The 12,171-nt window shown below is 49.1% G+C and overlaps 1 protein-coding gene across 1 annotated transcript; it reads left to right on the top strand.

The window, feature by feature from the left end:
• The first annotated feature begins 746 nt into the window (after window positions 1-746).
• On the top strand, window positions 747-11,471 carry LOC119291023 (acyl-CoA-binding domain-containing protein 5-like). The gene is made up of 5 exons (XM_037569709.1): window positions 747-2,248; window positions 10,230-10,335; window positions 10,437-10,525; window positions 10,788-10,849; window positions 11,098-11,471. Exons 1-5 carry the CDS (start codon window positions 936-938, stop codon window positions 11,124-11,126), a joined length of 1,599 nt encoding a protein of 532 aa, XP_037425606.1. The 5' UTR covers window positions 747-935; the 3' UTR covers window positions 11,127-11,471.
• Window positions 11,472-12,171: the final 700 nt, after the last annotated feature.

The following is a 12,171-nucleotide window of genomic DNA, read 5'->3' as shown; positions in this document are numbered from 1 at the left end:
GTGTCATGAGTGGCTACATCTCAAGCACATTGACACCTCCTAATGGCATTTTGAGCAAACAGTTAAAGATTGTTGGACCAACCGCTTCGGAAAGAACATACAAAATCGCAAAGCTTGCACATTTGGCCATGCTCATTTCGTGGTCCATATGAAACCAAAGAAATACACGGGTCTTTCCTAACCAATCCTCGTGCGAACAATTTTACTCGGCAACATCAAACTTGAAGCTTCTCTTTGCATGGCCAGAAGAGCCAAAAAATTTAGGAACCATCATTCTGGTTGAGTAGCAACTTTTGTAGTTCAGGGCTTGTAATAAACACTTTATTTTCTTCTTCACGAGTCAAATGTTTTGCCTTCGTTCAAAAAAAAAGGTGTGACGTTAGGAAGAGGAGAACGAAGGGGGAAGCAGGAAAGAAAGGAAATGGCCATGAATACCGCGGAGAAATTTCCCACCGAAAGCGCGCAGCACACGCAAAGCGAGCAAAAGGCCGAAACCCCCCAACCCAAATCTCCAAACGTTGGCGGTCCGGCGCTCGCTGTCTCCGTCGCCGCCCTTCTCGCCGATCACCCCGCCTCGTCGCGTAGCCGAGCGCAAGGAAACGAAAACCCCCTGACGGCGTCGCCCCAAGCGGCTCGCGGTCGACGAGACCTTTTCCGCTCTCCGCCTACGGCCCTCCCTCGTGGCGGTCGTATCCGCCCCCGAATATGCCTCTCCCTTTTGGCGCCCCACCCCCTTTACTCTCTCCCCACACGCACCCACCTCCGTCTGCACCCTCGTCTCTTCTGCTGCTCCCCCTTCTCCTTCTCCTGTAGCCCCCCTGTTTCCGCTTTCTCTTTCCCCCTTCTCCTCGCCGACCCAACCGAACAAGAAAAAGCAAGCGAGAAGCCGCATCCGCTGCCTCGCTTCCTCCCCCGCCCTTCCCCGCCCGGGATTCATGGAGCTGCTGTTCGAGCTGCTCCTCACGGCGGCGGCCACCCTCCTCGTCGCCTTCCTGCTCGCCAAGCTCCTCTCCGGGAACAATGATCCCCCCCGCCGCGATCGCGCGGCGGGGCCCGCTGACGTGATCGCGGAGGAAAAAGCGGAGGAGGCGGAAGAGGAGAGGGTCATCGAGGTGGACGAGGTGGGAGCGTGGGCGGATGTGGCGGCGCCGGCTCTCGCCGAGGGGTGGGTCGAGGTGGAGAAGGCCCCCGCGACCGTCGCGGAGGGGATGACCGAGTGGGTGGCCGCGGAAGAGGGGGTTCCGGCCACGCTTGCTCCGGAGCTGTTCCTTGGCACCGTGTCGCGGGAGCAGAAGGAGGAGGGTGAAGTTGGCAAGAAGCAGTGCGATTTAACCGCGGCCGTCGAGGCGGCTGTCGAAGCGAAGCCGCGGGATTCCGGCGCCGAAGCTGCTCCCAGAGAGGTTCTTGACGTGGAGTTGGAGGAAGAGACAACCCAGCAGAATGATCTGGGTGCTGAAGTTGCCCCGAGTGAAGTCCCTGATGCGGGAGTGCAGAAAAAGGAAGTTCATGCTATGGAAGCTGTTGAAGTGAAGCAGCTCCATCTGGATGTGGGGGCTGCTCCTGCAGAAGTTGTTGATGCAGGACTGGAGAGGGAGGAGGAGGGAGCTCAAGCTGCTGAAGTGATTCCGCGTGAATTGGCTTCCAAGACTCCACCTGCAGATGTTCTTGACATCGTACCTGGGAAGCAGCAGGAGCAAGTCATTGAAGCGACTCAGCATGAATTGGCTCACGTTGTGGCTCCAAGAGTGATTCCGGACGCCGCAGCAAAGGATGAGGAAATGAAAGAACCATCTGTGGAAGAAGTTGTTGTTCCACATGAAGAAGTTCACAACAAGGAGGAAGCTCGGCATGAGGCCGGCACGGATGATCAGCAAGAAAAATTGGTCCCTAAGGACGAGCCGGCTCTTAAGAAATCTGATGATCTAAATGTCAGCCAAGAAGACAGCTCTAATGACAAAGTGGATGTTCAGCTACCGGAGAAGGATACCACATTGCTAGGGATGCCGGAAGATGAGGCTAGAGCGAGCATGGAGTTTGAAGAGTGGGAAGGGATTGAGAGAAGTGAAGTGGAGAAGAGATTTGGTGCAGCAGCGGCATTTGCAGCTAGTGACGCCGGGGCGGCTGCTCTGTCGAAGCTGAATAGCGATGTGCAGCTGCAGCTGCAGGGACTTCTCAAGATTGCAGTTGATGGTCCCTGTTATGACGCTGCGCAACCACTTACACTGAGACCTTCTTCTCGTGCAAAATGGTATGTGTTTTATCTCTCTTTGACACTATGGTTCCACTTATCTTTCTTGTGATGCAGCAAGTCATATTAGTCAATGATATTTTACAAAACACGTTTGAGTACCCAACCCCCCTGCCAGTGGTAATAACATTGAATCCTTTCTATATGAACAACTGAATGGTTTTGTGCTTGGAAAAAGACCAAAAAGGTTGCTACATCATAATGGCAATCAAATTTATCTGGTACCTTATCTATTTCTTCTAATGGGGACTATGATTAAAAGCTAGTTTAAAAGCTGTGCACTTAAACCAGGTAACTAACTTTGTAGTGTTTAAGGATGTCTCCTGCTACATTGATCTGTCAGTGCATAAGGCTGAAATAACATGGACAACTGAATTGTTTGGTGCTTGGCTGTTGCAAGTTGGCAAAAGACCCAAAAGGTAGCTACACCATAATGGCAATCAAATTTATTTGGTACGGTGTCTATTACTTCTAATGGGGAAACATGGTGCACTTAAACCAAGTAATTAAATGTGTAGTGTGTAAGGATGTCTCTCCTATAGTGTTCTTTCGTCAATGGATAAGGCTGCATTATTTACAGGAATCTTTTTGAGTTTTTTGAATAAACTATACATGAACAGATGAACCCAGTATTTATTTGACAGAGTGCAATTTAATCATTAACAGAAGCAGACGAAGCACTTTCTGTATATATGCACAACATGAATCAAGCATAGCAACCAAAGCATATTTATCAAGATACATGCAGTGTCATCATAGTCGATATATGATCAGTAATTGCCTAAGGTTTTGTAGGTAATTCTGAGAGGATTTTTGTCTTTTATTTGGAAGTCAAGAAACCAAAAATGGCATAATGAAACTAATAGAAGCAGTTCTCGGTATACATTTTGCAGCTAGGTTGACATTGTTGATATGTTCTGAATAAATTGCTAAAACTTTAACATCGTACACATAGCACATTTAATTAATACGTTGGCATATAAATTGTTTGTTATATCTCTATAGACCTCATCAGTTAGAAACCATTTGAAATTTGAAATGATGGACTGGCAGGCGGGACTCACCTGTTAGTGTACCCATCTATCTTCTTCACCTTTCCTGTAATTGGCACGTGGGACCCACTTGCAAGTGAGTGCGTAACAGAACAATTGAAATCATAGTGTTCTGTGCTCATAGGAATTACCTTATACACTATTTTATCCTCTCAGACATCCTCAGATCGCATTTGGTGCTAAGGCTGTATGTCTAAGGAATAGGTAATAAAAGGATTATAGCCCTTACCTACAAAGTGGAGGAATCCCACTGGAGATACCCATTGCTGATAGATATCCACCTGTACTCCAAAATTCGTCATTTTACCACACGTGTTTTCAAATTTTGGCAACAAAACATATTCTTAATAAAAACTATTTTATCACCTTTTAGTTTGGGACCATGTACGAAATTGTAAATCTTGTGCCATTATGACAAGTACTGTTGGGCTTTGTGTAAACTCAATGTTATAGGTTGGTCTGGTGCAATTTCCTCTGTAAACTGAATTGACAATTCTACATCAAGTGATTTATGTTCTGTCGATCTGCCTTCTGTCGATTTGTTCTCTAATTTGGCATAATTGACAGTAAGTAGACACTGAACAACCTCTCTTGCCCAAGTTTTTTTGGGGTAAGGTACAGCAGTAGCAAAGAATTTTAATGCATACCTTATAGATTCTTGTGCAAATTTAGCTGGTGGCCCTGTGGTCATATCTTCAGAATGGTGTCATAACATGAGAAGCCTGTCCGCAAACATGCATATTTATGTTTAAACCTAGAGTGTACTGCTGTGATTTAGTCCATTTCAAGGGGAAGATACCTGTCCTTACCTGTTAACGCGACACAAACACCCTGTTTTGGAGCTGCAAATACTGCCTGAGATCCTACGTTCTGAACCCATCTGTGATAATATCCTAGGTCGTTGTTATCCATGAGTGTTTTTCCTTTCCTTTTTCACTTTGAAGAGCTATACGGTAGAGCATTAATTGAGAAATGTTGTATCCTGATAGTCATTATCTTATGAGTTGTATACTGCAGAGTGATATTCTTGTAATGCAAGCATATGCTTAAAAATGTGAGAAAAGAAACTGGTAGATTTGTCTTTAGAGCCTTGTTGGCCAAATCTATAAGCCTTATATATTGATTAATCAAACAGACCACTGCCAACCAGTGGTGGTACACATCTAACAACCAAACTTACCTATTTTGGAACGAGAAGGTTCCATAGATGTTAAAATATGGAATGCTGGTCAAAAGTGTACTACTGAAATGTTGACGTACTAACACACACCTAACTGATATACATGACATGACATGGTCATGGCAGATATCTTGCAGCTATTTCTGATGTGTGATCTGTCAATCATATTTATTTACAAAGAACTGATTCTGGAGTTGTACTTGCAATAATTATGAATGTGCTACATACATGTATTTTGTTTCCAATAATTCTGTTGAATGTATCAAAGTACTTGGAAAGTATGAGTAAGAAAATGACATGAGGAAAATACGCACACGATATCCGGTAAGTGATATAAAATCTTGTAACGATTTTGACTTGACAATCATTCTACTATTTTGGACTTTTAGTGTTGAGTGCGGAACACCTTAAAGAAAAAATGGTTAGATAACGTCTATTGGTGCCATTATTTGACAATGATGTGCTACCAGTTGTTTGTAATAAATTTTATACTTTTGTATTCTTAGGGGTTCTGTGTAGGTGCACCATGCTTAGCTGGTAATAACTGTTGGATAATGAGCAACTGAGCTTTACTGATAGCCAAAGGCCAATACATATACATGTGTGGTAAAGTGCAGGAAACCCCTTATACAATGGGGATATACAGAAAAGAGACTATACACATCTAACACCCCCCCTCAAACTCATGGTGGATCAACAACACTGAGTTTGGAGAGAAAAAAGGTATGCTGCGCTCGAGTCTGTGCCTTCGTGAAGAAGTCAGCCAACTGTAACTCTGAGGGCACATAGTGAAGAGCGAGAGTCTGATCCTGCACAGCAGCACGCACAAAGTGGGCATCCACACCGATGTGCTTGGTGAGCTCATGCTTCACCGGGTCACGTGCAATACTGATAGCACCAGTACTGTCTGACAGTAAGGGAGTCGAGGTAGTAGCAGACACACCAAAATCCTGAAGTAACCATCGCAACCAGATCACCTCAGCCGTCAACATAGCCATGGCTCGCAACTCAGCCTCTGTACTCGAGCGAGAAACTGCAGTCTGTTTCTTTGTCTTCCAGGCAATAAGAGAGCCACCAAGAAAGACACAGTAAGCAGACAGCGAGCGTCTATCAGAGGATCACTAGCCCAGGTAGCATCAGAGTAAGCCTGGAGCTCAAGAGAACCGGAGCGAGGAAAGAAAAGGCGCTGAGAGATCGTGCCACGAAGATATCGTAGAACACGGAGGAGGTGACTATAGTGGACAGAGGTGGGAGCTGAAACAAACTGACTTGGGATGTGAACGGGATAGGAGATGTCAGGACGCGTAACAGCAAGATAGACAAGGCTACCAACGAGGTGACGATAGCGAGTGGGATTAGGAAGAGGGTCACCATCAGAGGCACGAAGCTGAACGTTGAGCTCCATAGGAGTCACAACAATGCGGTCATCACTGAGAGCAGCTCGAGCAAGAAGATCCTGAATGTATTTCCCTTGAGAGATGTAGAAGCCATCAGAGGTGGAGGAGATCTCAATCCCAAGAAAATAGCGAAGAGGACCAAGATCAGTCATGAGGAACTGGTCGTGAAGGCGGGCCTTAACAAAGGCAATGTAGTCAGAGTCGTCACCAGTGATGATCATGTCATCAACATAAAGAAGGAGAAGAGTCCGACCACGAGGGGACGTGTGAACAAACAACGCAGGATCATGATCACTGGGCAAGAAACCAGCTGCAGTCACCACAGAGGCGAAGCGCTCAAACCAAGCGCGAGGGGCTTGTTTAAGACCATAGAGTGAGCGGCGAAGTCGACAGACCATACTGTCAGGAGCATAGTACCCCGGTGGTGGCTGCATGTAAACCTCCTCACGCAGCTCGCCATTAAGAAAGGAATTCTGGACATCAAGTTGAGAGATAGGCCACTGGCGAACAGAAGCCACGGCAAGGAGAGTGCGGACAGTGGTCATGTGAGCAACAGGAGCGAATGTCTCATCATAGTCGCGTCCCTGCTCCTGCTGAAAACCACGGGCCACAAGACGAGCTTTGTAGCGCTCAAGAGAACCATCGGAGCGGGTCTTAATCTTGTAGACCCACTTGCAGGTGATGGGACGAACACCGGAAGGGAGGGAAACCAGCTCCCATGTGCCAGAGCGCTCAAGGGCAGCAAGTTCTTCAGCCATCGCAAGCTGCCATTCAGGTTGAGTCATGGCAGTATGATAGGAAGTGGGCTCAGTAATGACAGAGAGACCATATCGATCAGGAGAGTAGCGATCAGGCGGTGGGTGAGGCCGAGCCCAGAGGTTGTGAACCGGGGGAGGCGTGAGGAGAGGTGCAGCAGAGGTGGAAGGAGCGTCAGAGGAGACATCCTCAGGACGAGGGCGACGAGTATAGTGGAGAGGAAACGGTGAGAGAGGGCGACGCACTGGAGACGATGGTGGAGAGGTGGAGGAGGAGGGTGGAGAAGATGGTGTCGGTGGTGAAGGAGAAGGAATGGGAGATGCCGGAGGAATAGATGACACAGGAGGCACATAGCAGGGTGTATCGGGAAGGAGACGGAAAGAGAGATTGTCCACAGAGAAACTCGAGGAAGAAGGACGTGGGTAGTAAGAATGAGACTCGTCAAAGGTCACATCACGCGAGATGCGCAAGCGACGACCCACAGGATCCCAACATCGATAGCCCTTGTGCTCATCACTGTAACCAAGGAAAACACACTCAACCGACTGAGCAGTCAGTTTGGTGCGTTCTCGGGGGGCAAGAAGAACATAGCACACGCATCCAAACATACGGAGAGTGGAGTAGTCAGGAGAGCGACCAGTGAGACACTCCAGAGGAATACCACCCTGCAAGGCAGTCGATGGCTGAATGTTGATGAGATAGGTGGATGCAGAGACAGCCTCAGCCCAAAAATGGGGTGGAAGGGAAGCAGCAATCATCATCGCACGAGCCGTCTCAAGTAAATGACGATGCTTACGTTCGGCAACACCATTCTGAGCATGAGTACCAGGGCATGAAAACTGGGCAAGAGTACCCTGTTCCGCGAGAAAACCACGCAACAGCTGAGAGATATACTCTCCAGCAGAGTCAGCACGAAAAGTGCGAATGGGCGTGGAAAACTGGGTGTGAACCATGGCAGCAAAACGTTTGTATATATGGAGAACCTCGCTACGAGATTTCATGAAGTAGAGCCAAGTGTAGCGAGAGAAATCATCAATAAACAAAACATAGTAGCGGTGACCACCTTTTGAATCAAAAGGAGCAGGACCCCAAACATCAGAATGAACTAAGTCAAAAGGACGCTGAGATACAGACTCACTAGTAGGATAAGGTAACTGAGTCTGTTTGCCAAGTCTGCAACCATTACAATGTAAGGAGACATCTCCAGATACAGACCCTAAGAGGCCCTGACGAACTAAAGAAGACAAGCGAGAGCCACAGATGTGACCAAGGCGATGATGCCACTGCTGGAAGGACGCATACGAGGAGGCAGCAAGAGCATGGGAGCTGGCAGAAGTGGTGGCAGCGGAAGGAACACAAAGCCAGTCAACCTCCCAAAGGCCCTCTGACTCACGGCGCCGGGGGCCAGCACCAACCAAAGCCTTGATGCGACGATCCTGAATGGAGCAAGAGTCGGTATCAAGAATGACACGACAACCAGAATCAGTAAGTTGGGCAGCGGAAAAAAGATTCATGGTAAGGCGAGGAACATGTGAAACACTCGGAACAGAAAAAAATGGAGTGGAAAGAATACCACGACTAGCAACAGGAAGAGATGTGCCATCGGCAGTAAGAACATTAACAGGCGAATCAAGTGGTCGGAGAGAAGACAACGCGGAAGAATCAGAAGACATATGAAAGGAAGCTCCAGAATCCAGAACCCACGAAGATGTACCTGACTGTGTAGGTGCCGGTGATGGTGAGGAAGGGGATGCAGTCACAGCAGCAGCAGAAGCAGTCGACGAGGAGCCTGAGGAAGCAAGAAGACGCTTGAGACGAACAATGTCCTGGTCAGTGAGTGACGGAGTCGAGGAAGACACAGGAGTCCCACTGGAGGAGGAGCGCCTCTGGTCTCGCTTCTTTTGGCGACAATCAGACTCTGGGTGACCTGACCGGGAGCAATAACCACAAACGGTGTCACGGCGCGACGTGCCCTTCTCAGCATAAGGAGGACGGCTCACCCCCCTGGAGGAGTAGGCAGGAGCGGCGGAGCAGTGAGGCGAGCAGACGACGCAGGAGCCTGGGCGGCCAACACTGACGGAACCAGAAGCAACCCATCAGAGCGAAGGCGGGTCTCCTCGGCACGAAGCTCAGCAAGTATCTCTGAGATAGGAACACGACCACGAGCAAGCAAGTGAGCACGTCGAGGCTCAAACTCAGATCGGAGACGAGATAAGAACTCATGGACCCTCTGAAACTCAAGATCAGACCGAGTAGTCTGACAGCAACGACAGGTTCCACAAACAACTGTCCGAAGAGAGTCAAGCTGGCGCCAGATGGCAGAGCACTGTGAGTAGAACTCATCAACAGAAGAATCACCTTGCTGAAGTGCATGCTCCTGGCGCACCACAGATAGGTAGAGAGCATCACCAGAGGGTTGATAGCGCTGACAGAGGTAAGACCACATCGCTGCAACTGTGCCAAGTCCCATGAACTCCGAAGCAAACTGAGGGAGGACACTCGCAGTGAGAACAGCAGCAGCTCGAGCATCATCATTGCACCACTGAGTGTAAGCAGACAGATCATCCCGGTACACAGAGAGAGCATCAGAATAAGCAGATACCTGCTGATCATAAGCATCAACCGCAGCATCATCCAGAGCCTTGGCAGCATCCCGGTCAGCCTGAGAAGCATCAGCAGCAAGGACCGGCGGCACTGGTGGGATTGGGGCCACGGGCGCAACCGGGCATGGCGGACAGGAGACCTCGCCAGAGAGAACACCCCACAAAAGGAGACCGCGCATATGGATACGCATGAAGCCCACAAACTCAGCATAGTTGGTGCCGTCGAAGATGACCGAGCATCGAGGGACCGCGACATAGCCCGAAGCAGACATGAGGAAGCCTCGCTGCCATTTTTTTTTGGTCAACGGACCCTCAACTCGATCTGGAACGAGGGGATCTCGAACCAGGAAGCGAGCGAGGCCACAGAAAGCGACCGCGGGCAGGGAGCGCGTGATGCAGGGACTCCCCGATGCAGCCAGTCGAGCAGCTCAGGCGGGGGCCCGACCTGAGGGAGGAGCAGAGCGCGGCCCTGTGCGGGATCGACCAGAGGACGAGCCCGAGAGCGGCGCGGCCCTGTGCTGGATCGAGAGGAGCGCGCGGCTCTGAGCGTGAGGAAGAGGAGCGCGCGGCTCTGACGGGATCGAGCAGAGGAGGCGCTCCCGAGGCCGACCGGCAGGGGCTGGCGCGCGCAGGGGTGGCGGAGCGCAGCCTTGGCGCAGTCCAAGATACGCCAGACGAGGAAGACGAGGCCGAACGGTACAGCCAGGGCGGCGGATCCGGACGAGACGAGTGCGACAGCGGCAGCCGGAAGCGAGCAGAGGCGGCCGAAGACGAGGTAGGCTAGGATGGGGGAGCACGGAGTTGCAGCGTGCGAGAGAGCGAGGGCAACCTAGCATCTGATACCATGTTGGATAATGAGCAACTGAGCTTTACTGATAGCCAAAGGCCAATACATATACATGTGTGGTAAAGTGCAGGAAACCCCTTATACAATGGGGATATACCGAAAAGAGACTATACACATCTAACAATAACCACTCGTTGTTCTGTCAGGGTCTCTTGGCAAAAGCTAGGAAACATGCATCCTGAGATTGCTATGGAAAAATACATGAATCTTTTGTCAGAATTTCTTCCTGGATGGATGGGAGACACAACCCCGGTAAGCTTTTCTTTTGTTAAAATGTATAACTTATGTTTACCCCAACGTAATTTTTTTTTGCTTCAGAATAGAGCTAATGATTTATGAATATCATAATATAGAGCACAGAGAAACAGAAAGTTGATGTTGATTCTGAAGGGGCCCTTTTAACAATGACTACTCATACAAGTGACCCACAGATCAATCAAGGGTAAATTACTAATTACTGAATTGTGGACTTGTGGAGCGTTGCAAAATGACAACAGGGTTACATATCGGTGTTGTATTTGCCATTTGGACTGGTATGTATTGGTGCTGGTACAAGAATATTTTGGTGAAATTTCCAGCACTGTAGTTGTACCAGTTGTTTCCAATGGCAGTATGTACAACGATCTGGTATGGTAACCCTGTTTCATGACTTTTATCAATTGATTATGACCCTGACTTGCTGGTGTCGATGAATTTCTTGACAGGAATGAAGGTAGTACTAGCATAGATGAAGGTCCACTAACAGTTCCTCCTAACCCCGAAAAAGGTACATGCTTCACATATATTTTCCATTGGCTTACTCACTCCTAGGAAATAAAATAAGCTGCAGTGATGTTAAATTTTCTGACAGCTCTTTGTAGTGATATGTATTTCTGGATGTTAATTTTAAATTCATCATAACCCTAACCAACCCAAAGTAGCTGAATTTGGACCTTTCATTTTCCAATCAGTTTGATTTTCTGCCTGCACACTTTATTATGTTTTATCAATTAAGCCCACCCTGTAAATTTTCAGGGCAGAGCTCTGACGTCCCTACCGAATGAACGTAACGGTCATCGAGTATTTCTTGCATCGGTGATGTCAGCGCATTGCTGAGATCGCTGCTGATGCCTTCCCCATAAGATTAGGTTTGTACAGTGTTTGTGGTTGTGCTAATATTAGTGCTGTAATGGGTGTTGGTACGTGTAATGTATATGACTGTATATATATCCCACAACGACCGCCTGCTGCCTGTATATCGGCCAGTATCAACCTTATCGTCAGGTTTAGTCTGTGTAACCGCATCTATGGTAAAGCGGTAATTGTATGCCATCTCGCTGTTTGGGATGAGAAATTAAGTGGTTGAAGAATGGATAATCCTACGTCCTACCCATCTCGCGCTGAAATCATCTCATTTGTGGGACGTGCATGCTTTTCTCCATAACTTTCTTCAGTTGGTATTCTCCCCATGACTTTCACCCTATCTTCTTCAGTTGGATATAGTTCAGTTCCTTGTGTGGTGGATAACGAGGGTGCAGGTTATGTGTCGTGGTCATGGCATTCCATCATTTTCCGAAGCGGAATGGGCTCCCGCATGTCCACCAAGGTCCCGAGGGCTTTGGCTGCACGCCTAGACCAGAGGGTTGGATTTTTGCGCCTTCTGACGGAGAAGTGGCCAGATAGCAACGATGGCCCTTCATGGATCACGTGAAACCATATCTCTCTCCGAAATAAATGCCTGACAAGGACCGTGCGCTTGACATGGCTCGCGACAGGCCTTGGGACAGACAGAAGGACCGCGCAAATCGGCGTGGCTAACCGGAGCTCCGACACGTCCAGGGAACACGCATGTACCATACTCTGCGGTACGCTGGCCGTATGCCGCAGCACCAAAGGATCCATACGAGTCACATGACCCACAGGACGAGGGCCAAGGGAGCCCACCGCGGCACGGCGAGTCAAGCGCACCCCGTGGCCTCGTCCGGCCGATGCACGCCCGTGAACCCACCGCCCGCGCGCGCGCCGAACAAGGCCGGCGCAGTGCCAGAACGGACAGGCGCGCCACGACCCGGCTACCGCCAAGCCGGGGAGCTACCAGTACAGGGCACG

Source organism: Triticum dicoccoides, chromosome 4B (assembly GCF_002162155.2).
Source record: "Triticum dicoccoides isolate Atlit2015 ecotype Zavitan chromosome 4B, WEW_v2.0, whole genome shotgun sequence".
Classification (NCBI taxonomy): domain Eukaryota; kingdom Viridiplantae; phylum Streptophyta; class Magnoliopsida; order Poales; family Poaceae; genus Triticum; species Triticum dicoccoides.
The sequence above is the reverse complement of the archived record's forward strand: the minus strand, read 5'-3'. Positions and strand labels throughout refer to the sequence as shown.